This window comes from Danio rerio, chromosome 16 (assembly GCF_052040795.2).
Source record: "Danio rerio strain M-AB ecotype USA chromosome 16, GRCz13ab, whole genome shotgun sequence".
Classification (NCBI taxonomy): domain Eukaryota; kingdom Metazoa; phylum Chordata; class Actinopteri; order Cypriniformes; family Danionidae; genus Danio; species Danio rerio.
This window is the reverse complement of record NC_141036.1, coordinates 36,505,001-36,532,797: the sequence shown is the minus strand read 5'-3', so window position 1 is coordinate 36,532,797 and position 27,797 is coordinate 36,505,001. Positions and strand designations below refer to the sequence as shown.

Sequence of the window (27,797 nt, the reverse complement as noted above, 5' to 3'; positions counted from 1 at the left end):
TACAGGCTAAACTACAATTTAGCCTACCCAATTCACCTGCAGCATGTCTTTGTACTGGGGGAAACCGGAGCACCCGGAGGGACATGCAAACTCCTCACAGAAATGCGCACTACCTACTGCGCCACTGCTTCGCCCATCTGATGAAGATCGGTTGTGGGTTATTAAAGAACTAGAACCTAAAGTTCGTTGACGAACTTTGATGTTGGCTTGAGAAAGCCAACGTGACTGCGCCGGGGACTCAAAGGCAGTTGGCAGGAAGCACAGCGGTTGTGAAGTGGTTGCTAGGCGGTTGCTAAGATGTTGCTAAGGCATTCCTAGGTAGTTGCTAGGGTGTTCTGAGTGGTTTCTAGGCTGTTGCTAGGGTCCACTGGACTGTTAATCGGAAGACCTCATTTACATTTTTGATCAAATCGAGAGAGAGAGAGAGAGAGAGAGAGAGAGAGAACTGATTTGTTCAGGTTGTTTAATGCAGATCACTATAGTATAGTTAGTATTTATAGTATATATTATAATCTGAACAAAATTACATTATAATAAATATCATATAAAGAAAAATATTAAATTAAAATACTAATGAAACAATAGCACATGCATTTAGTTAATTTGTCTTTTATTTAATCAGTCTTATCAGTTTTGCAGTTAATAAAGAGTACAGTCAATTTACAGTAATTTGCAGCGTTATATATATAGTTATAGTTATATAGTTATATACAGTTTACAGGAAGAAAATTGCATTAAATACAATATTAGGCCGTCTTCATCATGTGGTTAATTCTGACCAATGACGTTGTTTCACCCCACTGGCCACTAACACAATGTTATAATCGTAATATTTAATTGTCATCACCTGGGTGATTTTATTTTTTTTTTGGTACAGCATAGACCAAAAGCTTGGCTTTCATTGTCATTATCACAAGTGAGGAAAAGGCTTTTTTGCGGTACAGAATATTCTGTTTTGAAAGAAATATCTGAAGTAAACTTATGTTTTTGCCAACATAAAAGGGGGATAAAAAATAATCCTTATAACCCTAACCATAAATGTGTGTGTGTGTATGTATATATATATATATATATATATATATATATATATATATATATATATATATATATATATATATATATATATATATATATATATATACATACACACATATATACATATACATATATATATATATATATATATATATATATATATATATATATATATATATATATATATATATATATACTGTTAAAGTCAGAATTATTAACCCCCAGTTGATTTTTTTTTTCCCTTTTTTAAATATTTCCCAAATGGTGTTTAACAGAGCAAGGAAATTTTCACTGTATGTCTGATAATATTTTTTCTTCTTGAGAAAGTCTTATTTGTTTTATTTCGGCTAGAATAAAAGCAGTTATTAATTATTTAAAAACCATTTTTGGGACACAATTATTATCCCCTTTAAGCAATTTTTTTTGATAATCTACAGAACAAACCATCGTTATAAAATAACTTGCCTAATTACCCTAACCTGCCTAGTTACCCTTATTAACCTAGTTAAGCCTTTAAATGTGACTTTAAGCTGTATAGAAGTGTCTTGAAAAATATCAAGTCAAACATTATTTAATGTCATCATGGCAAAGATAAAATAAATCAGTAATTAGAAATAGGTTTTCAAAAATATTATGCTTAGAAATGTGCTAAAACAATCTTCCCTCCATTAAACAGAAATTGGGGAAAAAATAAACAGGGGAGCTAATAATTCTGACATCAACTGTATATATATATATATATATATATATATATATATATATATATATATATATATATATATATATATATATATATATATATATATATATATACATATATATACAGGGCTCGAAATTAACTTTTTTACTTGGTAGCACCGGTGCTCCCAACATCAAATATTCAGGGGCACCAAAATAAATTTAGGAGCACCAGAAAAAATTTAGGAGCACCCACCAAAAATGAATGAGCACCGCTGCAAATTGCTTTTTAAGGGATTTATTGTATTTTAAAACAACATCAATAGGACTGACAAAAACCAGAAACAACTATCTAACTAATGCTGCGAAGACATTGATATTTGTGTGCAATAATTCTAAAATGAATGTCTAATAATTAGGCCATAGAATATTAGTGATGATGAAAATGACAATAATAGTAACAATGAATTCCATTTCTCATTATGATACTGCCTTGAATGTGCATGAATGTAGGTTATCTGCTATAATATGTCTGTTACTTTATATAAAATAATTGTATAGTTTGCATCAAACAAAAATGAAGCATTGCAGTAAGAAATATTGATTTTGTACTGCTGTTTTTATATGCATGTCAATTTAATAAATAATATTTCTGCTACAAAACAAACAAAAGATTATAATAAATAATTCAATTCAATGATGAAAGCTGCAAAGCAGTCATCAGTAAATAAATAAAAAATAATATACACCACAAAAAAGAATAGACAAAAGAAAGAAAGTAAAGTCTCACTTCTATCACTCTTTAAAAGTTTTGGTTTCAGTTTGTGTCAATTTAAAGGTTCAGTCTGAGATGATCTTCATTTTTCTGTGTTTGTGGAAAAGCTGGCGAGTCAGCCGACCCAATTTATGAGCAGGCAGAGCAGGATTCTTGCACTAACCATCGGCGCAATACTGGTCTTTGTTATGAGCCGCAGTTTCAGTGATCTCAGCTGGTGGATCATTATTCACCACGTGACGTGTCACGATCTCTCTCATCTACACCTCAATTTTAGGTGGGGTTTGCAAACCTGTGTGCTTTAAGTTTTTACTCTTCAGCCGTTTGCATTTCCCGTGGTCATAAAAGCTCCTTCCCTGTAATCTGACAGCGGAATACCTTGAGTGATTGACAGCTAATATGAACCAATATAGCGGCAGGGAAGAGCGATTCAGCACGTTTTTACAAAAAATCAAAACAGGTCGCACTACAACCATTATCAGCAGTTGCACTAATGCGCCCAAATATGTTATGAGGTCGCATAGATTAATTTTCAGGCGCATATGCGACCAAAATGGTCGCAATTTCAGCTTCAAATGTTGTAACAAGCACGTCTGAAATGAGCACGAATTTCTGTAGATTCAAAACAGTCAGTCCGGATATCCCCGCCTCTTAAAGGGCCAGTACTAAATTACAAAGGGCTCAAAAATAGTCTTCTGGCGCCATCTCGTGGACACTCTGACACGCTTTGAGTCTGAATTTTACAAATTTAATATAAAAAAAATATTTATAGGAAAACTGTTATTTATAATTACACCAAATAAATATGATAATTATCTGTAATTTCAAACACATCTTTTGGCCAAATTTGAGGATTGTATACTTTTTTATATGCCCCAAATACTCAATACAATTTTTTAATTAAAAAATTTTTAATTCAAAAACTACAAATCTTATCAGGATGAGGACATACAGCAACCATCTCATGAGCAGTAGGCAGCTTTTGACCAAATTTGGGGCTTGTAGCATCTAAGCCCTGGGAGGAGAAGCGATTGCTTTTTTTTGGTCAGAAGCCGGAATAATAATAATAATAATAATAATAATAAGAATAAGTTTAAGTAGCATTACAGTATGTTGGCTTTCTCAAGCCAACATAATTACCATTGACTTTACTGAATTATGAATGTATTTTACATTACATAAATTTACATATATTTTACATTACTTAACAGGTTTTGCAGTTGTTAAATATAGTAGTTTATAAATATTCATATTACAAATAACAGTTAAATTGTATTTCAAATCTCTATTGCACTATTTTATGCTTAAAACATGCTTTACTCACCTACATAATATTTAAGTTAGGCTGTTAAATTTGTTAACCTTACATTTTCATAATAATATTGCTATGGTAAATTGTTTAAACTTAATACTCTGATGATATGAAAAGATCTTAATTTTTCAACAATCAGTAAAGCATTTGTTTTTGTCTTTGATTTTTGTCTAAATAGTGCTTGAATTCACAAATATCACTTCATGTAGAAAAGGTACAAGATTTGATCAATGTGGAACATGCAATGCTATAATAATATAAAATAAAATACATTTTATTTTAATAATATAAAATAAAAGACAAAGTTATGAACATTTGTTATACAAATATGTATTGGGGTGGAGAAAAAGGTGGAGAAAGTTGAACCGTCAGGCTACCTAATCCATGCCAGAGTCGAACCCTTTTACTTTTTACCATAGACGGTAAAAACTTTTACCTATTGTGTCCCATGTTTACAATTCTTTAAATAGTTTACGAACGTTATACTAATTAAATTTGTGTTACAAACATTTAGTAAAGTAAAAAAAAGGTTTGGGTTTATTTTTTACACCCTCATTCCGAGCTTCCAGATTCAGACATTACTGAAGATCGCAGACCACATCGATGCCGGCCGGGCCTTAGCACGCGTTTCTTCCATGCAGACTCGAATCTATGGACAATTGTGACATAAAATGACAGACTACGGCGAGGAGCAAAGGAATGAACTAGAAGCAATAGAGTCCATCTACCCAGACTCATTTACAGGCAAGACTGACCGCACAGTATATGGTTTTATGTCCACAACTTAGCCACGTTGTTTGTTAGCTGCCTAGCTTCTCATGAAACAAAGTTAGTTAAGCATAAGAGTGACTCGATATCAATCTTTATAGCAATATTTGAGCTGTCAAAGGTTTAATAAAACAAGCCAAGAATTAATTGATGACTACCAGAAAGTTGTCAAGCAAACGTTGCGCTGTCTGGATAAATTATATGTTATCAATCATATATATGTTTACCTTCTGGGTTATGTCAACTGTCCAGATTCTGGACTTCATTGTCGGTTTCTGTAGTGGACCAAACCTCTTTAGTTTCAGTAAAAAAAACTAAATATTGGGGAAAACCGGTTATTATATTTGAATAGTAGTAACCACAAATTAAGCATTGTTTTGTGACTAGCCATAGCAGTTATACCAATGTAAGACCATTCTAGTAAAACGTCATATGGTAATCATGCCTCAAAAATATGGTTAATTTTACTAAAAGAACACCATGGTTTATTTTTATAAGGAAGATTTCTTTCATTTGTTTCTTTCGACATTTCCAGTGCTTTCTGATGCACCCACAAGCTTCACCATCACAGTTACCTCTGACACAGGAGAGAATGAAGAGAGTAAGTTCCTAATTGATATTATCTCACTGAAAGTATAACAAAAATGTTAAAGCTAGATTTTGCAGCTGAAATTTCCTAATGTTGCTGATTGCTGTCTATTTTAGCGCTGGAGCTGACCCTTAAGTTTACATATGTGGAGAAATATCCAGACGAACCCCCCCTCTGGGAGATCTTCTCACAGGAGAACCTGGAAGATTCAGATGCAGAAGAAATTCTAACACTTTTGAAACAACAGGTCTGCACATCGGACATCATACACTGCAAAAACATGTCAAAATATGAATGGAGTAGATTTCGTTGGACGGTTTTACTAGGGCATGAGTCCAAATACTGATAAGAGCTTTACTGTCTCCAAAATTACATAATATTCAGTATGGAAGGTGCTACAATTTTCATTTTCTTCACAATTGTGATAAGGAATGAACACAAGGGTTATGAATCAAATTTAATTTGCAGACTACATTCATTCTTTTCATGAAGGGCTGATAATTATGACAACAGAGTCATCACATTATATGTTTTTTCATATCAATAATTTCATAGTAATTTTTTATTTCATATCATTAATTATCACAATAAATGCTAAAAGTCTCTATTTCTAAGTTTAATGCAGAATTTTGCTGCTGAGTTGAAGTTGCAACCAGACACTTAAATGATAATGTCATAACAAGGCAAACAGGTCAATCAATTCCCAAATGTGAGGAACAACATTTATAGAAAACTTGTTTTGAGTAAACTTTCTACATCCTTTTTTTTTTTTTTTTTAAAAAGATCTTAACACAGAAATATATCTATTATTCCTGCTTATTAAAACAGGTGATTATATCATATCATCAAGATACAAGTCTTGTTCCCTTGATTTGAGGACACAATGCAGGTGTACATTTCTGTGAAGAAAAACAATAACATCTGTAAAATTGTATTTAAATGAACAGTTGTTTAACTCCACTCACCTACTGTTTTATGAATACTATGAATTTGGACATACTACTTAAAACATACTTTATTTTACTCGATGTATATTAGTAGAAATGGGCATATTCTGACACTAAAATTGTCAGTCAGTAGAGATTATCATATACCAGATGTGCCCAACACTGTTCATGGAGATCTACCTTCCTGCACAGTTTAGCTGCAACCTTGATCAAACACACCTGTCTTTAATTATCAAGTGATGTTCAAGTTCTAATTAATTGGTTCAGGTGTGTTTGATCAGGGTTGGAGCTGAACTCTGCAGGAAGGTAGATCTCCAGGAACAGGGTTGATCACCCCTGCCATATACCAACCTAAGTATCATTTTTATCTACATTAATTTACACATCAAAAAGTCAGTTGTTTTAGGTCAATGAATCTCTTTCACCCGAATTTATAAAACGGGATTGGATAGTTTACCCACAAACTGAAACATTTGCAATGGTTTTTCACTTTAAAATAGTGTCCGATAGCTTGTTTTTAAAGCTTCTGTTATAAACCAAACATTACCTTTGAGAACCCAGCACATGGTTGATCAAAATAAGCACCAGAGTCATGGGTGTTAGCACAACAGTTTTCATATAAGAGAGTTTGTCATCATTAAAGCTTTAATCCAGGCAGACCATTAAAAAAAACACAACACTCCCATCAGCCGGCAGCTAGCTTTCTGTAACTTTCACATGGTCGCCCACTAAAGCTAAGCAGGGCTGCACCTGGTCAATACCTGGATGGGAGACCACATAGGAAAGCTAGGTTGCTGTCGGAAGTGGTGTTAGTGAGATCAGCAGGGGGTGCTCAACCTGCGGTCTGTGTAGGTTCTAAAGGTGCAGTAGGTGATCTTTCACAATGCTAACAGCTTAGCATAAATCTCGGAATCAAAGTCCCTCCCCTGCCAGCCTGAGCCACGCCTCCTGAAGCTTGAGCACACGCACCTGAAAGATCCCAGAACTCTCTCTCTGTGTTAAAAGCAACGGCAAGCAGGAATTACACTCATCACTAAGCTAAACTGACATGCTATTTCAGAGCGAATATTCAGAGAAGCATGGTAAACAATATAAGGAGCGGGTCACAGGTCATCATTTTTCAAAAATGATCCAATGTGATGTGAATATAAAACCATCTTCACCTCAGTAAAGCAGGCTAGGCGGAATAGCGCTATTTACTTGTTTTGATGAAAACTAATTAAAATCTACATTATCAATGCTGTTAAAGGACCTTATGAAACTGAAAACAGTCACATCAATCATCAATCCAGAAGATCTTAGTGGCTGAACAACACTTCTGTGCAGATAACCCATTTGTAACAACATCATCTAACGTTAACGTACATCAGCTTTGTGTGAAGCTAAAATTGTTTTAAAACAGAACATTACCTGTCTAAAAGAAATCCTTCTGCCATGGTGTCACCCTTTCTCCAATGTGCCAAGGTAACTCCAATATTGATTCAGGTTTTTAAAAAGTTTTGATTCAGCATGTTTTTACAGATCGCACGCGCGTTCCTTCTCTCTCTCTCTCTCCCGTTTTTTCTCGATCTCTCTCTCTCTCTCATGAACGCACAATGCACATACAGCGAAGCTGCATACAAACGGCTGTGCAGTTGATCAAATCTGCATTTGCTGACAGACAGTTTGGGCTACTTATCGGAATTATGAGAGATGTCGGCCTGACTCTTATTTAATGTGTTGAGCGCGTTAAGTGTCCAGAACAGTGCTATATAAATGTAAGGAATACTACTAGTATTACTACTAGTACTGTTTTTATTATTTCACACAAAAATGTAAAAGCGCAGAAGCATTTCCAGTTGCTTTTGTTTGCATGAAATGGGGTTGAGACTAATCAAAGGCTATTAACAACCTCTTTTTTTTTTTTTTTTTTTTTTTGAAGGCCGAAGAAAATCTAGGAATGGTGATGATATTCACATTAGTGACCGCTGTGCAGGAGAAACTAAATGAAATAATCGACCAGATTAAAAGCAGACGAGAAGAGGAGAAGCAAAGAAAACAAAAGGAGGCCGAAGAAGCTGAGAAGGTCTGTTTTAATAATAATCTTTTTTCACCTTTCAGTGTACGAACCATCCTGATCTATGGCATGAAATTCAGGAGACAATGAGAAGATCATTTTAAAGGGATACTTTACCCAACCGATCTATCCTGGAGGCTCTATCTAATGGACATTATTAGTCGGGAATACACCACAACCTAAATAAATGTAGCCAGTAAAAAAACTCTACAATTTTGGTCAAATATGAGACTGTATCATTTGTTTCAATCCTGATTTTGTACTTCTAATTACAATAATACTGTTTTTTTATTTTACATATTTTGTTGGGTGGATCTCAGGCTTTATTCAAAATCAAAATGTTCCAAAAAAAAAATATTTAAAAAAATCATTAATTAATTCTTAATTTTAAGACATCCAAGTTGCAGGTGATTTCTTTTGTTTTTAAATTGAATTGAACATTAATCTTTTGTAGGGCACTGCTTGAAATATATCAGAGTGTTACAGCGTGTTATTATAGTTCTTTGCCCAATGAAGGGTTAAAGAAGATTTTTAGCTAAAGCTGTAGTTTGTGCTGTTTTTTTATACAAGTCGGCGTCTACCAGCAGGGGGCATGATAACCTAAAGACTAGCTCAACTGTAAGCTCCTAATGAATACTTTAAATGAGATGTGCTTTAAATGAGCACACACTACCAATCATAAGCAAGGCCATCAGTCATTTAAAAGTGTAATTGAGAATGCAATAAAAGGATTCAAATATGCTACTATAGATATATAATTGAACATGACTTTATAAATATATTAATTTATAGAGAGAGGAATTTATATAATATATTTATTTCTCACAGAAAATATTATTGCTATATTGACCATAGAGTTTTTTTACAGTAGTATATTGTGCTGTATTGTTTAATGCTTTTACTTATGAATTTATTTGTTTTTAATGATTTCAAGTAAAAAGAATACTTATTTGTGACCCAGGACCACAAAAATTGCCCTTTATTGCCAAAAAATACATTGTATGCTTCAAAACAACCAATTTTTCTTATCCAATATTATGTAAAAATAATGTCCCATAATGATATTTTGTTAATTTCCGACTGTAAATAGATCAAAACTCTAATCTGATTAATAATGTGATTGCTAATTATTTAATGTTGATAGTTTCAGTGTGACATTTTAACATTTTGATATTTTTGTATAAATAAACTGTTGTAAATTTGATTGGTTTTGTGGTGCAGACAGAGTCACATTTGTATGATTAAGCATTTTTAGTAATATTGAAAACTTTAAATGGGGGGAAAATCCTATAATTTTCGATTATATCATCAAGACATGACCAAAAAATGTTGAACAATAGTGTAGCTTCAATTTTCAATAAAGTATAAAGCTTTTTTTCCCCTCTTGGCTGATATTTGTTTCGTTTTTCCCAGCGAGCTTTCCAAGGCACAGTTGTCACAATTGAGACCTTTTTATCATGGAAAGCCAAATTTGAAGCAGAGATGATAGAACTAAAGAAGAAGAGGCAGAAGGAGGAGGAGCAGTCAGGAAAGAAAAAACTCACAGGTCTGCATCTAACCTAAAATTAAAAACTTAAACACGAACTACCCCATACTACTTAAAGAGTACTTAAACACGAACTACCCTTTCATCACGCTATGCTAATTCATTCCTTTACTACTTTATCTGTAACAGGAAAACAGCTCTTTGAGACAGACCATAATCTTGACACATCAGATATCCAGTTCTTGGAGGACGGTAAGTGAAGTTAATCACTATTATTATTTTAATAGAGAGTTACCGAGGATGATGTTTGTATTTTTGTGATCATTCTTCAAACTTGCTCTTTCCCTATAGGTGGGAACAGTGTGGAAGTGGACGAGTCACTTTTTCAAGAAATGGATGATTTGGATTTGGATGAGGATGACCCAGATTTCGACCCACTGGACTTGGGTAGCGATGAAGACTGAATCCGACGTGAATGATGAAGACGCCAACATCCTCTGTAGCAGCCTTGTGGACCAGGACTTGAGCTCAATTCTACTAAACACAAACTCTTCTGTCACTACCATCTATGATGCAGCGTATTTTATGATAACCTTCAAACATACCGTCATTTGTACAACTATTGCCATTAAAAACCAACGACTTGTTCTCTTATTCTGCTGAACGGCTTCATTTACACAAGAATGAGAATGAGCTTTCCCAGAGATGTGTCTTCACAGTTTATCACTGATAGTTATTTGTGAGCCTGGACCACAATGTTGCACAGATACATTTGTGCCATTAGCCAAAAATACATTGAATGGTTTAAATAAATGATTTCCTTTATGCCAACAATCATTAGGATATTAAGATCACGACACATGAAGATACTTTGTAAATTGCCAACCATGTCTCAAAAAAAAAATTTCCAATATGTATCACTAAGCATTTATTTGGACAACTTGAAAGGCAAATTTCTCTGTATTTAGATTTTTTTTAAACCTTCATGTTCCAGATTGTCAAATAGCTGTCAAAAACCAAATACCATCCTTTTCTGACAAACCATAGTTCAATGAAAATCTTATTTATTCAGATAAATCTCTAAGAAAATGGCCCTAATGACTGATTTGGTAGCCCAGGGTTGCAGTTTTCCACTATTAGGAAACTATTTAAAATAGAATAATTCTTTAATTGAGTTAAATTAAGTTCCTGTAAATTTTTGTTTTTTTAAATAATTATTAGTCCCGGTGCATGTAGCCCATTGAGTTCAACGCTACTCAAGGCTAGGGCTGAATGATATGGTCAAGTTAATCAACAAGACAAATCTGTACAACAGTAGCAAATGAGCTGATCATTAATTAGATCAAAATCTTTACACACCATAATGAGTGACAATAAACTTCTGTGCAGCTTATAAGATAAAACTCATTATTTATTTATGTTAATTGACATTTATACAAAAATACAGTGTTTCACAGTGCATCATGGGGCAGATTGATAAAAGTAGCAAGGGCTAGTAGATAAAACTGCAGTCAGGGGATTCCATCAGGGGATTTTCTCTGCACGTAGTGTCCTTGAATTTAAAATACGACTCTGAAAAATACAAATTCAGATTCAGAAGTTCAACAGTGAATCATAGATTGCCTATATCATTTTTTTAAATATGTAATGCATAATTGGACCTAAAGTGTCCGTTACGCTTGTTAAAAAATATAACATTTGATTCATTGTGTAAGCTGTTTAGGACTACAACACTCAAAGATTTGTAGATAAAAATTTTGTTAGAAATTCTAAAAAATTCTAAGGTATTTAGAAAGTGGTATTTTTCTGAATACTACCAGTTCCATAGATTATTTTTTGCTAATACCAAGCGTTAAATCACAGGTGTCAAACTCTGTTTCTAGAGGGCCGCAGCTCTGCCTTGTTTCCAACCTTAATTAAACACCTGATCAAACTAATCAAGTGCTTTTAGGCTTGTTTGATACCTACAGGTGTGTTGAAGCAGGGCTGGAACTAAACTCTGCAGGGCTGCAGCCCTTCAGGATTTGAGTTTGACACCCCTGTGTTAAATAAATTGGAAAGCATATTGTATCTTTTTCTGGTCACAATAATTATCCAATCAATGGCTCAGAAATGTGCCAATTTAACCATTTAAACCTATTACAAAAGACCTCAAATCCAAATTAAGCATTAAAGGGGCATACATTATTAAAATATATAAACAACAGTATGGTTCAGCAGTCATGTTTCCAAAAAAAGCATGCACAGTATTGAATTCCCAATGCGGTGCTGTTTGTCTGCATTACCTGTTTCTCCTCAGCTGTTAGCACCCCTTCCACAATGACCACTTGATACTGTTTGTGTTTTAGGCCACTGGTATATTTGCGCATACGTTGTACCATGGACGTTACTGTATCCTGAGACAGCACTTTCTTCATTTCTGCTGGTGTAACCCCCGGATCGAAGAAGAGGAGGCATAGTTTACCATTCGCTTTCTCTTCCACTCCGATGATGGAACAACTGTGGCCTGATCATAAAGAGAAATGTCAATCAATCCTCCATAATCTTCAGATTACAGCACATTAAAATTCTTGTTTAATTGCCAAAAAATGCTTTGACAGACACCATCAGGCTGGATTCAATGAAGTGTCTTCTGCTGTCTGATGGTGTGGGGTAAACTGGCCTATGCTACTTTGAGTTTATCAGAGACAGTAAACTCAATAGCTTTTGATGGAGGTGGTGTAGTTTAGGCAAGGCTAGATTATTCATGTAGCACATTTCATACACAATTCAAAGTGGTTAACATAAACAAAATACAACAAGTATAAAAAACAAAGAATACAAATGATTAAAACTGGTTAAAATGTGTTGAAACAGGTTTAAGGGGACTGGGGAAAAAAGAAAAAGACACAAATGATGGTGGCTGTCAGACGAAGCGCAGTGCTTGTTAAGTAAAGGCACAGCTACACAGATGTGTTTAAGTCTTGATTTGAATGTAATAATATTAATAAAGCATTATATATGAAGGTGCCTTTCATGACACTCAAGGTCACCGTACAGGACAGCTAGAACAATCAGTTCAAATAAAAACATAATAAAAAACTATAGAATACAATACAAACTTTAAAAATGCAGTTGGGTAAAAGAAAATGAGCTGTTCTAAACAGATGTGTTTAAGTTGGATTTAAATTGTGAAAGAGAATTTAAAATACGGAGATCAGGAGGATGTGAATTCCAAAGCTGTGAAGCAGAGCGGCTGAAGGATCTGCTTCCTATGGTGACAAGGCCGACAGTGGGAACAATGAGGTGAATGGAAGAAGAAGACCTGAGTGTTCGAGAAGGTGTGGCAATATGAACAAGATTAGCAAGGTATGGATGAGCGAGATTGTGCCTACTGTTGGAGCACATCTAACCATTGCTGGGAGCTGATTCCAGCAGAGTAGGCATAGTAGCTGAAAGAGCATTCACCCTTCTTTGACTGAATTTCTCATTTACTTGATTGTAATTATCTGAGTGATCTGTTAGGTTTGTATTCAGTCAGCGTATCTGTAATGTATTGAGGTCCTATAGGTCATTTAGTGATTTATAGACAAGTAGTAATACTTTAAACTCTATTCTGAATGTAACAAAGAGCCAGTGTAAAGACCTGAGGACAGGTGTGATGTACTCTGATTGTTGTGATTCTGGTCAGAATCCTGGCAGCAGCATTCTGAACAAGCTGCAACGGTCTGACTGTCTTTTTGGGAAGGCCGGTGAGGAGGCCATTACAGTAATCCACCCTGCTGCTGATAAAAGCATGAAAAAGTTTCATGGTTCAAGTTTCTATTGGTGCAGTTCAAATGGGATATATCGCCTTCTGAAGGGTACTTCAGAGTGAAAACAGAAACGACTGCCATATTGAAATGTCGCTCTAAACCTAAGTGCACAAAACTGGTCACTTCGAAGGGTGATAAAAGCTTGAACAAGTTTCTCTAAGTACTCATTAGAAACAAAGCATGCAGTTCCTGCAATGTTGAGATGTTGGTACTGTGATTAAGTTGCTTTTTCTGACTCTAGAATTACACAAATATTTTTAACTTTATTTTTTGTTGTTTGACCCATGGAGTCAAGGTACGCATTCACTTTGAGAACCTCATCTCTGTTCCCAAATGCAATAACATCAGTTTTTTCCTTGTTTAACTGAAGAAAGTTCTGGCCCATCCAACTGTTAATTTCATCAAAGCATAGTTTAGATAAGTCTGAGTTTTGGCATACCTTGATGCTGTAAATATACAGGTGGTAATGTTGTCTGCACTACTTTAGGTGGCAGTCTTGCACCCCTGCTGGTAGAATGTGTGAAATACTGTTTCACCCACTCAAACAGCCTGGGGTGTGTGTCTCTTGGACCAGTGGGCTTGTGAAAATCCACAATTCTGGCTCTAAAATGCAAAGACATGGCATTAATATTACTTAAATTTTGGTGCTTCAGTAAGGTAATTTTTGTAATTTAAAAAAATCAGTTTTAACATAATAATTGTATTTTATTCAAGTGACTGAAAATAAAATTAAATAAAAAAATCAATTGATTGAGAATTTTCAGCAATCATTCCAATCTTAAGTTTTACATGATCCTTAAAACACCATAGTAATATAAAGATTTGCTGCTCAAGAAACATTTCTTATTATCAATACTGAAAGCATCCTAATAGTTTTGAGGAAACCACATTACATTTTTATGTGTTTTACTAAAAACGACTTTATTTTAAATATATTTTTTTCTTTTCTAAATCATGGTCTGTGTTAAAAAATATTCCCCTATTTGAGAGGACTAAAATGTGCATTTACATTCACAGAAAGGTGCACTTGTTCAATCCCATGTCTCACCAAATGTGGTGTGTTTGACCACAAAATGGCACCTACAGTTGAATCACATAGCTGTACATTTCTAAATAACGTATCATTTAAAGGTTGAATTAAGGCATGTATGCATATCAAAAATCATTTATTTTCAACACACACAGACAATTTGCTAAGTGTCTGAATTCCTTTGTTCTAATACTTTAAAGCACAGGTGTCAAGCTCAGTTCCAAAAGGGCCGCAGCTCTGCACAGTTTAGTTCCAACCCTAATTAAACACACCTGATCAAACTAATTAAGTCCTTCAGGCTTGTTTGAAACCTACAGGTAAGTGTGTTGGAGCAGGGTTGGAACTAAACTGTACAGGGCTTCGGCCCTCCAGGAATTGAGTTTCCTGCTTTAAAGGGATAGTTCAGTCCCCCAAAAAAATGTCACCATCTACTCTCAAGTTTTAAAGTTATATAAATTTCTATGAATCTTGGAAAAAAAACACCCATTAACGTAGTAGTAACAAAAAAGTCAATGTCTAGAATCAATGTCTGTTTTTCATGACATTTCAAAGTACTGTAAATTTTCTTTTGTGTTCAACAGAAAAACTAAATTAAAACAGGTTTGGCACAAGTGAAGGATGAGTAAATTATGGCAAAATTTTAAGTAATCTTTAGTATTTTGGACTCAGTTTCACTTTAGATCAATTTAATGCACACTGACGTATACATTTTGTTTAAAATTACTGAATATTTCTGATTTGTAGTTGTTATGTCGATGCAGGCTTTGAGCTGCCATACGTACTTCACACTAAGAGAAGTGAGGACTGCATATATTTCTGTAGCTCCTATCCAAGCCCGTGTGCCCTGAAGCCGATTGTTGAAGTGTGAAGCACCCTGAGGATCTGCACCTTGAGCCCACGCCTCTTCCATCAAAGCTTGGACTCTGGGAATGCTGGGAACTGAAACTGTGCGGGAAAATATATTTTTAATTGTAACTGTCAGAGTGAAAAATCATCAAGGAGCTACAAGAACAACACCATGTTACCAGGTAAATGCTTATACTGCTCCATCCTGTGCAAAGATGAAAGAAGCATCTGGAAGTTTCTGTATCCACATCCCCATCCTTTATCCCCCTCCGAAGAGGAGTAGTGATCAGTCTCAGCACAAAGCCAGACATGCGCACAGTCAGACGCGTCTCTCTGATAATATCTATAGAGAGCTTCCATAAGACCTGAAACAGAAAGGTTAACCAAGTCTTCAGTTGCCTAATATCAATTTATTTGATGCAGTTCGTTTTTTAGTATGAATTTAAAATGGAAAAAATACATTAGAAGTATATTACTAATGTTGAATTATTTTCATCATTACTGATACTATTATTACTAATAAAATATATCTATTAATCAAATAAACAAATTCTTCAATTGTTTTGTATGATTTTAATTGATATAATTCTTGTATCTTTGATTTTGCAAAAACACAGAAATGCTACTTAATAGTATTATTACTGAATAAATGATATCTGAAAACAAATTAAGTAAAAAAAAATTACAAATTTTTCAAACCATTGTCTAACTATATCCTAGTTATGAATATATACATACTCTATCGTTGCAAAGATTTGGTCAGTAAGTTGTTTTTAATGTTAAAAATAATGTAAAGTAAATAAAGTTATATTTCTATCCAACAAGGACACTTTTTATGTGACTATTAAATGACAGCATACATGCACAGCAGACATGATACAATTATAATCTTACAAAACAGATTCCATTCCCATTACTATATATTTTTTCATTGTATGACAGTTTTCACAAAACATTAAAGCAGCACATCTGTTTTCAACGTCGATAAAAGAAATGTTTAAACATGAAATCAGCATTATAATAACTTCTAAAGGATTGGTAGTTGCTGAAAATGGTGTATTGACACCACAGATAGTGCTTTTTTTTTACTTGAATATTAAGGTTTTATTACCGCTTAAATGTTCTGTTATACCATTCCCAAAATATATGTAAGGTTTTTATTTATGTATTTTTATGTGTTATGAGAAATCTGTGTTTTTGAAACTAACAAAGAGAGCAGAAGTCAATGATTTATTTAAACTATTTAGCCTGACAGGTTTACTGCTCCAAAACATCATAAATGTTTCTTAAAATAAAACAAATTGTGTTCAATAGGGAAAGAATTTTTTTTTGAAATTTAAAAATAACTTATTTTACCGTCAGAAACTTGACGGTAAAATAAGCACCCAGAGGATACCTATGCCAACACGCAGAGAACATACAAACTTCACACAGAAATGCCAACTGGCCTAGCTGGGACTCGAACCAGCAACCATGTGAGGTGACAGTTGTAACAAATTATAATATAGATATGAGAGCACTTTAATCTACATTATAATTTGTTCTACACAGTGCTAACCATTGACCCACCGTGCCACCCCAAACAAAAAAAATCTTACAGACTCCAAAGTTTTGACAATTTTCTCTCTACTTAATTTGAAAAGAGATAGAATTTGATCCTAATAATCTTCCAGCAGAATCAAGTAAGTAGAGAGTATTAGTGTGGCACTATGATAACAGTCAGAATCAGACCTGAAGTTTTGCTTCTGCCATCATCCACCCCTGAGGCCAAAGACTCCAGCATCTCCGCTCTCTTCCTGTGGAAATCTGCAGGAAGCATCTGACCTCGAGACACAGCCCTGTCCAGATTCCTCTCCATTTGCTTCCGATAGCCACCACTGTTATCAAGCCCAAACTGCTTCTGAAGAAATCAAACAATGAAGAAAGAAATAAGTGTCTAAACAGCAAGAATGAAAAAAAAAATTCTTCTTAACATTTTTTTAAATTCTGACAGTGAGGTTTTCAGTAGATTACCTGGAGCTTCTTAAAGTCTTCAGCTTCCCGCCTTGTCTGTACCTCCCTCCAGTTTTGCTCCTCTTCCTCCTGAAGCTTCCTGGCCAGAGTCAGATCTTCCCCCGGTGAATGACCTTAAAACACCCAAACAAATGAACCTTTAAGTCAAGATCCTTTCAGAAAGCAGAAGTTGGGGTGTATGGTATGGTCTATGATAAATCGTAACTGTTTTGTAACATTGTGTGAGCTGCAGGATTCATTTCTAAGCCAAATGCAAAATTCCCTGACTGTCACTAAAAGAAATAAAGACAAAAAGCTGAATTTCCATGACCTTTAATAAAAAGAAGAACAGCCACATGTTGTGTTGAGCAGTCCCTCCAGAATTCTGTAATTGCTTAATTTCATATAAAAATTAAGCAAATGGTGCAAAAAAAATAAATAAAGAAGCTTACACTTTTCTTCTAGTTGCCTCAGATTTCCTTCAGATTCAGATTCCTTCGGTCGGGTATGATGAATGTTCGAACATATTTTCAAATTCCTTTTATATCTAATATCAATTTATATCAAATAACAAAAATATATACGAGTATAGAAAGCGCTCATGCAATGTGTGATACTGCAAGTTATGCGACAACACTTGTCCTTAGGACCCACTTTGGATGCGTTATGTCACATCATCTCTTTGTGCATTCAGCCAAAGCCTATTTGAACAATGCTATGTTTGTTATATCGGCTACTAACATAAAAAATTTTAACGTGATTTTTATAATGTGATTGCTGATGAGATTTTAACAAAATTAAAATGCTTCAAAAAGTTCTGCAAATTTTGAGAAATTTTGAGGCAAAATCCGTCATTGTAGGCAGCAATAATAAAGAAAATTTCCCAAAATTCCAGCAGTCCCTGGTTTAACAGTGAGCAGACAAAAAAACAGCCATACACAGTATTTTAATAAGTACAGCCTGGTGACAGAATTTGATTTCTTGTTGACAAGTGAGAACAGAATAAAATAGCAGCACAAAGTGTGGCGCAAGACGCGGCGCAATAGTCTTTTGGTAGTTTCAGCTTGGCGCAAGAGTCGTTTTGAGGCGTTGCGCTACGCTGTTTAAGTAGCAAATGCATTAGCGCTCATTTGTGCGCCCATAGGCGTTCTGGTCTAAAAAGGAAGGCGTTCTGAGGCGGACTGCTGGCGCGTTGCTATTTTGAGAAACTAAAATAGATTTTTCATTAGACCAAAACTAACCGGGTCTAAACTCCGGCGCAGAGTTGCGCCTCGCTTACGCACTGCTTAATACGCACAAGAGAGCAATAGGCAAATATCTTTACATATGAAAAAATTTAAATATTAAGGATATATATAGGATATAATAAGAATAGATATAGGATATAAATATAAAGGATTAAAATATTACAAAACATTATTTTCTAGCCTACATAAATATGAAAAATCACTGCTTTTATGTGTTCTTCATCTCGGGAGGCTTTTTCAGTTCATTCATAACAATTTGCTTTTGTATAATGTTATTATTATTAGCAGTATTATTTATTATATCCATATGTATATTTGTTTTATTAAAAACAAGCTTAGATTTGCCCACCTGTCAGGTTTTAGACCATATGGGCCATGGCAGGTGTATTTGGAAATAACTCAGTATTTTGACCACACTTGGTAATTATTATTCATTTATTCGTTTGCTGGAAATTAAAACTGAATTTAGAAATAGTTTTAAAACAAATCTTTGCTCTTAACAAACGAAATTAATTATTTATAGGCTAATTGATGTCTGTGCGTAAAGGTTTCCCTATCCAAGAGCAAATGTGAAAGTAGATCCATTATCTCTCATTCTTACGCAGTAGATGCTCTGTTTAACAGTTTTCTGTTAAAAAACTGTCAACTGTTGACTGTTTGCTTGTGAAATGCTCATTTTTTCCACTTAGACTTACTTTGCGTCCTGTAAATAGCGAATGTGCTCTTGGCGTGACGCAGCTGGGTCTTAAAGGGAATGGGAGATGAGACTCTAATTTGTTTATTCTCAAAACACACCTATAACTCATTAAGAAAATAAACTCAACCCTTTTAGCCCATGCGCCATGGCGCAAAGTGAATTTTCCCGTCCGTAAATTAGCAAAAATGCGTTCTGACACGCCCTGAAAGCGTTTGCGCCCTGCATTTTGCGCTCAGCGCATGGACCGTCTGGAATAGACCTTTTAAAATCCATGATCATCCAGAAATTTAATGAACCTTGCATGAGAACAGTGGAGCTGACATTACAGATGCACATACCTGTAGCAGATGCAGAGCTGTATTCCAAATGCAGCTCAACATGCTCTTGCAGTGAACTGCTGCAGGAACACCTCAGGGAACACATCGGACACTCATAACGCATCCCACCTGAAGATCACAGTGGTACATTTGGGTTGATGTAGCCTGCCGATCCACTTTTTAAATGAGCAGAACTACCAAAATAACTAAAATCGCAGCTAACTCACCCGCTCTGTCATTGCTTTCAGCAGATATTTTAGTTAATGTTTCAACATCAGACCCAGTTCCTGACAAACCATCAGATATCAAATATTGACAGTTAATGATAAAAAGATTTTAAAATAAACTCACAAATACACTTGTTGCTGTTATATTGTGGTTATGATATATTTAACCTTCACCTGCATCTTGGTCTTGTAGATGAATCTCAACATGCTCCTGAAGAGCAAAGCAGTCACTGTAAACCAAATTGCACATTGGACATGGGAAGCATCCTTCTGCAATTAACAAAGAGAAAATTATTAGCATAGAGTATTTATATCAGATACTAGTACTTGTATCTAAAACTTATAATGCCGACCACTAATGGAACTCTGAAAATTCTCATCTTCATCTTCCAGTCAAACTCCTTCCATATTTGACTGCTTATACCCTTATAAAAAATTTGTGCATATTTGTTCCCACATTTCATCCTCTATTTTAGTGTTTAACTCTAATTCCCAATTTCTTTTGATATAATAAGAGTCATCAGACTTATCTTGCATTAATTTCCTATATAAATGGGCTACATTATTTTTAGTAGGCACACCATGTTCAATAATATCTATAAAATATTTTTCAATATTTGTTGGAGTATTACATTGTTTTTAACTGTAGTATTTTTAACAGCGTTATGGTTTTTACTGTTTGTTTGTTTTTTTTTTAATTAAACAAAATGTTCTGCTGGTGGGCATTACAAACTTTTATTATTTTTTTTTATATATCACCATCCAATATTGTTAATATTTAACTTCTTTTGATAAAGACAATGAACCAATATGAAGCTGAATTTTTGTGGAGGTATCTTTACTATGCTAATCATGATAAATTAATATGATAATAAAAATGCTAGTAGGTGACTACCTGTCTTATTAAGGCATTCCCTGAATCTGATACATTCAAATAATTTGTTCAAAACTACCGTTTCATTTAAAAAACCAAACAAGTGAACATCTTCCTAAATGCACCCCTCAATCATTGACTTCATGTTCAGGCTATATACAAGAATCTGAAAACAAAAATTAATAACTTTCAATACCTTTTTTAAGACACTTTCCATATATTTGCAATAAAAATGCTAATTCGCGCCTGTAGAACTGCAGGAATAACTGTCGAATTTATTGATTTCATGAATTACACAGCACCCCAATATTCAGATTAAATTCAGGCAAACTTTAGCATACAACTATATATTGTAGAATAAAAAAATGATGCAACATTTAATACCTAAACAAAAAACCCATTTAAGATGTTTTAGTACTTTTTAAGGGCCTTCAATTTCTGTAAATTGATTAATCGACTTTCAATACTTTGTAAGACCCTGTGGACACCCTGTTGTTGCTCTGAGATGCACAAATATTCTGCTCTGTAGTGTTAATTTAATTACTTGTGAAATGTAAAATCAGCTTGATATTGTAAAGCCAAGAGCACCTTTAAATGGTGAAGACAAGCGCTTCTGCTTTGATTTTTGGTGCCCATCTTCACTCTTCCTTCTGGTGTAATTACTGGGTGTTTGTGTTGTTCTGACCAGTTTTATTGCACCATTCGCTGTAGCTGCTGCAGGTGGTGAACTTTTACGACTAGCTGAGGGTCCTTGGGAATGACTAGTCCCTGTAATTTGGGTAGCCGTCCCATTTACTTGAGGTAGCAGCTGATGTGATGCTTTGCACGTATTTGTTGCATTTACATTTGAGGTACTTTTAGTAATGCAGTCATTTTTCTGTCCACTGTTAACCATTGTCACATTTGTGTCCTGGTAATCTTTGTCCGTGTGTGCGGTGTTGATGTGGAAGCTCAGTTCATCATACGAGACTCCGGATAAAGAGCAGAATGGACAGGCCATCAGATTCTCCATGTGGCTCAGCAGGAGATGTGTTTTCATCTCTGCCTCAGACAGAAGCTCTTCACAGCAGATGTCACACACAGGCATTGTTTCGAGGCTGGGTGAAACAAACAGATTAATTTGCCATGAGTTTCAGCCAAATGTTTACTACAGTTATTGTGATTTCCATAAAAATGTTTACATTTATAAACAATGCAATCGAGCAGGGTTTCTGCAGGGTGCACGAAGTAAAATTTAATACTTTTAAAATAACTTTTTTAGACAATTATGAATGAAATTGCAGACTTATACAGGCCTAAACACTAAGGTTATTTTCTAATGGCCTTAGAAAATAACCTTATCCATGTCCCATGGAAAAAAATGTTTACTTGCCCCTCACAAAAAATCTAGTTAGTTATTTATTTGCCACATTTATTCATTCATTCATTCGTTAGTCTCTATTTCAGAGGTCGCCACAGCAGAATGAACCACCAACTATTCATAAATTCTACGCACCGGATGTGCTTCTAGCCACAACTCAGTACTGGGAAACACCCATACACACTCACATTCACAAACTTTGAGCAATTGAATGTAGTACATTCAAATCACCTATAGCGCATATTTTAACTGGAGCACCCAGAGGAAACACACGCCAACATGGGGAGAACATGCAGACTACACACTGATATGCCGACTGGCCCAGCCGGGAAACAAACCAGCAACATTTCTTAGCCACATATTTTAAATGTTTAGTTGTTTATATACTTTTTTCAACATAACTTTTCTTCAATCAAACAAACAAACTAAAACAAAAAACTATAATTATCTATACGTGTGCACAACATTCTGTCCAGGTCAGTGTCCTCCCCTTATATGATCTATAAATGCACAGACAACTGAGAAAATGTTAGCGTAAGAAAGATAATTAAACCATATTGATAAATAGAGTTAGAAATAAGAGTTTTGTTAAAAGTTTTTAGATGGATTGTTGGTGATTGGATGAGTGTTAGGTAACATGAAAATGAAGACCTCTTTAAAATACTTTAAGACCTACTACAAGACAATGTTTTAATTAATTTAAGTCATTTTAGGACTTTTTAAGACCCTGATAGAGAAAAAAAACATCTAAATGACAAAATCATCCTTAAGGACTCAAACAGTTATTGCAGGAAATGTAATATTAGTTTATTTTAAGTTTTAACTAGTTGTGTAATATAAATGCTGTCATAATATTTGATATATAGCAAATATTGTTACATGACATTACTTGACATTTTATTTCGACAAATTTATGTAAGTGTAGCTTTTGTTTAGATTATGTATATACTATTACAAAACTCAGACGTGACGATTTGACCTCAGTTAAGCAGAAACCTGGGTTTTATCAAGATGCACCTGACGCGACTGTCAACAAAGAAAACCATTAACTAGTCGGTTACACAATAACATGTATCCCGCCAAAAACCCTTCTTATCATCGCTTCATGTACAACAATAACAAAAAGTCCTACTTATACATTTAAATCGCCAGTGGTATGCTACTTACCTATACAGAAGTAAATAAGCAAACACCAACAATCGGCCGTTTCACTTTTCATTTGTTATTGAATGAGGCCGCTCGAGAAAACCGGAAACAGCAGAGGAGATGACGTTCCTCTCCAGTCGACGCCATATTGCCCTCAGCTGGAGGAACTCGGGAGGGTCTTGTGAGAAATTTAAAAACACATCGCCAGTATTTCTCTCTCCACTCTACAACAAATGGGTAAGACTCGTATACTTTCTAATATGTCAATGACGTTTCTTTTTAGGGAGTGAATGTTAGAGCAGGGCGCTTATAGAGAGCAGAGGGACGTTTTGACGTTCAATCTAAGCTAGCACAACACGGTTAGCGTGTTAGCACAAGGAAGCTGATCGCAGATCAGGGTGAAAGTGAAGAGGCCTGCAGGATTAACGTTAGGCTGACTATAAATATGTAACGTATTAAAATGTACTAGTGGTTTTGACAGACTTTTTGATTCAAGTCGTCTTGGTTCCAGCTGTCCCGTTAAAGCATGTGCTAATTGCGCTAACATTGCCGAAGGAACGTTTCATTTTAATCGGCTTGTATTAACGATTAAAGATGCTTTAAGTCATTTTAAAACAAGAACAGTTCATGTAGTGAATGTTAAGTTTAATGTCTATTAAATTACTTCAGTCTTTCCTCACCAACACAATCAGCTGATCCGATTAAAACACGAGTGCTTTATTTATGTAAACCTATTTTTCAGAAGTTAGAGAAGATGTCGACAGCATGTTTTGAGTCTTGGAGTGAATGTCCCTTCAACAAATTACATTTCTGTTAAACGTCAAGTTGTTTCAGTTTATAACTGCGTGATATGTTGTCCTCCTCAGTGTAAGCAGGTGTTGGGGCTGGCAGCCTGCATTCATTATTATTGCACTATTCCTATGCATCGATACATTGAGGTAAAGTTGGTTTTCTATTCGCTCATTCGTTCACTTTAACGGTTCCTTTATTGTTTACCACGCTACTTTGAATATTCGGTCTAAAATCGCTTGTAAGGATGACTTCAAAACAACTTAGCACTATTTAATTGACTGTGAACACGGTTAGTCATTGACTGCTTATATAATTTCACTGTTTGGAATTTGCAAGTAATACTTTTTTGAAATTATATTATTAAGTATGAATGTGTTAATGTAAAACCAACTTTACCTCAATCATCGATACTTGTTGGTGAACCAGTCTGTCCTTTTGCAGAAAAGGCTGATTTGTTATTAATCTTATTGAGTGGATTAAACATTTACTTTGATGTGCCAATATTCAAAAGAGTACTGTGTGTGAACCAAAAAATGTATTATTGCACATATTTTTAGGCATATTTTTGGGCTTGGCAGGTTTAGTTCTATTAAAACTGAGTTGTATTTTCGTTATGCAGTTAATTTGAATGAGTGTGGATTCTGGTAAATCTGCCATCTGAATCGTGGCGTGTACTAAACAAACTGAAATGATTCTTGTGTGGTTCAACTTAAATATGAATGCAACATTGGCAAAAGAAATCAAAACAAAGCAAAAGCACACATTTATGTCATTAGGTTTGACTTTAAATGGCATGTTGTCCATTACAATTCAGTGCAAGGATCAAAAACGCATGGCCTTGTAGATCTTCACTTTGTGTGTGTGTGTGTGTGTGTGTGTGTGTGTGTGTGTGTGTGTGTGTGTGTGTGTGTGTGTGTGTGTGTGTGTTTGTGTGACAGGAATCCCTGCAGCAATTCTAACACATTTTTTAAGTTCTACACATTTTTTTTTTTTAAAGAAAGTTGTCACTTGTGACCAAGTATGGTAACATTTTTATTAATTAAATTTCAGTTTAGGTTTATTAACTATACTCTAATAATTATTCTGCATAAATTCTGAGATTTTATACAAAATTGGGCACATAAATAGGATCTGGCTTGAGTCTGGAGAAACCAGGATTAATAAACTACTAGTGCTATAACTAAACTACAGAAATATGTCAGTTTGTTGTTATTAGTGCATTTAGAAGACCACATAATATCTGTTTGAATGTTCCATCAACAGGCATTCTTCAGACTATAAGTAACTTTGCTAGTACGTCAGCACATTCTTGTAGGCCTAACTTGAAACCCTGTTCAAGCTGTGACCTGGTATTAGAATGCATTTTGTTAGGAGTGGACAATTCTGACACAGATTTAACTGGATGTTTTTACCTTAACCACATTTAGAGTTTTGGAAATCACCTTGAATTAAATTTCTCTTGTGGTGTAGATAATCATTTGGTTGTATGCATTCAAACAGCCACAAAAACCAACTATTCTCATGCTTAAATATTACACATTGCATTATGTTGTTGAAGTGCGCTAGTCACATCGGATTTAAACTATATATTATATTAAGTTTGTATCAAAGGCAAAACCAAGTAATGATTAAAAATATATATTTTATTAACCCCATATTGATTGTAACACAAACCAAGAGTGTTTTGTGTATCATCTCTCTTTATATATCATTTCCTGTTTCGTGTTGTTGATATATAAATAATGTGAGGTTATTTTGCAACATGTGATCAAGGTATGCTCAGATCAGGGTTTTTACAGCTGATAATGAGTACCGATTCCTTGTCATGTTGTTTGGCCGATAAATGAGTACTGATTCTGATGCTTCAAGCTTCATAATGTATTAAGCACATTTTCCCTCTAAGTTGATTTAAGTGGAGTTTTCTCCTTACCTAAGAGAATAAATTAAAGATGCTTCAAATAATCCCTTAACACATCTCTTATGACCATTTGGTGTGGACATGCCATGGTCAGGAGCAGCTTTAAAGAAAATAATAGATAAAACTGATTAAAAAATGGTTAGAAATTATTAATAATGCAATTTGGAAACACTGCAAATGTAAAGAATTCAAATTGTCTCAATCAAGAAAAAGTTTGGAATGCACATTTGATGCATAAATATCTTAATGTATTAGAGTGCCATAAAGGTTGTCAGAAAGACAGAGTTTTGAAAATCACCAAGCAATCTCTTGTCATTATCTCATGACACCCCCCCTCCCCTTATTGCATTTGCCTTAAGAAGTTGCATTTCAACTTCTTAAGGTAAATATTTAAATAAATTACTATAAAATAAGACGATTATTAGACTGTTGCAGTGTTGTCAATATGCTCCTGTTTATATGTGCCTATAGTTGTGTGTACAACTTTTTTATATCTTTAAAACAACCTTGGGGGTCGCAAGTTACTCGCATTGTTATTTTGGGGTTCAAGGGCTGAAAAGTTTGGCAACCTCAGCTCTAAAGGACACTGTCAAAATGAAGCACAACCAATAAATTGGACAAAAGTTTGAGTTAAAATAGGAATACAAATAATAAGAAGCTCAATTGCTTTCAGTTAAACCTGATTTTTGGTTTTCACTTATGTAACTCAAGTAACGAGTAGAATTGCATGCTGGCTTAACCAGTTTTGAATCTCATGTGCGCTAGTCTAATTCATTGCATAGTTAAATCTGCAGGTTTTAGACTGCAATTGAGTATTGGGATGAAATGAAATCTGACCACATTCCTTTTGCTTATTTGAAGACGCAATGGCAAGCCCAGGCAAAGATAACTATAGAATGAAGAGCTACAAGAATAAAGCCCTGAACCCCCAGGAAATGCGAAGACGGAGAGAGGAAGAAGGGATACAGCTCCGTAAACAGAAGAGGGAGGAGCAGGTCTGCTATCTTTTGTTCTTCTCTAATCTATTTCATTAAATTGCACATTTACTCATGGATTTCTTGAACAAAATGAAAGAAGTATTTAATTAAAACATAATGCATGTCACCTGACTTACTGATGTATTAGTTATGTGTAAATATATATAATGAATAGTTTTATTCCCTCTGCAGCTGTTTAAGAGGAGGAATGTTTCTCTACCACCTGGTGATGAGTCCATGCTTGAATGCCCCATTCAGGACCCTGATGTCAGCTCCACTGTACCTGTATCAGGTGTAAGTACTCCTATCCGCAGACTATTTGTTCTTGTTGTCAAAACACTAAATAATAATCAATGTAAATGATAATAAAACACACAAAGATAAGACAGACGCTTTTGCCATCGGCTTGGTTTAGGAGTCCTGCATAATGTGAAGCATATTAAATTAATCAATATTATGACATTTAATTTTCATGAAAGTTATTTGAAGCATTCCTGTCTTGTAGTTATGTATAGACACTCAGACACAGACAGGTTTTCCTGCATAAAGCATTACAAAGCGGTCATCTTAGTTTAATATTTTGCCACCTCTGCCTTTTGACAAAAATCAAGTGATGTATTTAATTTAACTGTTCACTGTTCATGTATTTATTTTATATTCAATGTTAGCATTTTTAAATACCTTAATTATTTACTTGAAAAGATTACAAGAATAATACAAAATATACATTTATTTATATATATATATATATATATATATATATATATATATATATATATATATATATATATATATATATATATATATATATTAGTGCTGTCAATCGATTAAAAAAATTAACTAATTAAACGCACCTTTTTAAAAAAAATTATCGCGATTAATCGCATTTAAAATACTGGCTTGACAGCCATATTTATTAAAGAAATTAAAACAC

The 27,797-nt window shown here is 34.4% G+C and overlaps 4 protein-coding genes across 9 annotated transcripts in view; 3 read left to right on the top strand and 1 right to left on the bottom strand.

Moving 5' to 3' along the window:
- Window positions 1-2,463, top strand: part of fbxl4 (F-box and leucine-rich repeat protein 4) — a 420,342-nt gene extending 417,879 nt beyond the window's left edge. Inside the window, exon 7 of one of the 2 annotated variants that reach the window (XR_015510400.1) lies at window positions 1,862-2,463. The gene's annotated coding sequence lies outside the window, so the exon portion shown is untranslated. The remainder of the gene's footprint in view (window positions 1-1,861) is intronic. The other variant, XR_015510401.1, reaches the window with a different exon arrangement.
- A 1,927-nt stretch (window positions 2,464-4,390) lies between these two features.
- On the top strand, window positions 4,391-10,300 carry rwdd1 (RWD domain containing 1). Its single transcript, NM_001002535.2, is given in 7 exon segments — window positions 4,391-4,544; window positions 5,104-5,169; window positions 5,274-5,404; window positions 8,026-8,169; window positions 9,574-9,706; window positions 9,836-9,898; window positions 9,998-10,300. Coding segments are annotated over 7 exon segments (723 nt in total). The 5' UTR covers window positions 4,391-4,471; the 3' UTR covers window positions 10,111-10,300.
- A 736-nt stretch (window positions 10,301-11,036) lies between these two features.
- On the bottom strand, window positions 11,037-23,284 carry zup1 (zinc finger containing ubiquitin peptidase 1). 5 transcript variants are annotated; one of them, NM_001083005.2, is given in 12 exon segments: window positions 11,040-11,218; window positions 11,932-12,152; window positions 13,880-14,043; window positions 15,253-15,415; window positions 15,496-15,681; window positions 17,048-17,216; window positions 17,330-17,442; window positions 19,591-19,698; window positions 19,797-19,856; window positions 19,971-20,066; window positions 21,259-21,767; window positions 23,198-23,284. In NM_001083005.2, coding segments are annotated over 11 exon segments (1,827 nt in total). In that variant the 5' UTR covers window positions 21,758-21,767; window positions 23,198-23,284; the 3' UTR covers window positions 11,040-11,170.
- Window positions 23,285-23,311: 27 nt separating this feature from the next.
- The window catches only part of kpna5 (karyopherin alpha 5 (importin alpha 6)), a 28,103-nt gene continuing 23,617 nt past the window's right edge, over window positions 23,312-27,797 (top strand). Inside the window, 3 exon segments of the mRNA NM_001018153.1 lie at window positions 23,312-23,413; window positions 26,748-26,881; window positions 27,056-27,157. Coding sequence (NP_001018163.1) covers window positions 23,410-23,413; window positions 26,748-26,881; window positions 27,056-27,157 — 240 coding nt within the window. The 5' untranslated portion in view covers window positions 23,312-23,409.

Coding starts and splice junctions, on each gene's coding strand:
- zup1 (XM_087285995.1), bottom strand. CDS start 21,757: ATGCCTGTGTGTGACATCTGCTGTGAAGAGCTTCTGTCTGAGGCAGAG. Junction 17,443..19,590: donor CAGCTCTGCATCTGCTACAG/GTATGTGCATCT, acceptor GGGTGTTTTAAG/GTCATTCACCGGGGGAAGAT. Junction 17,217..17,329: donor AAGACTTTAAGAAGCTCCAG/GTAATCTACTGA, acceptor TGATTTCTTCAG/AAGCAGTTTGGGCTTGATAA.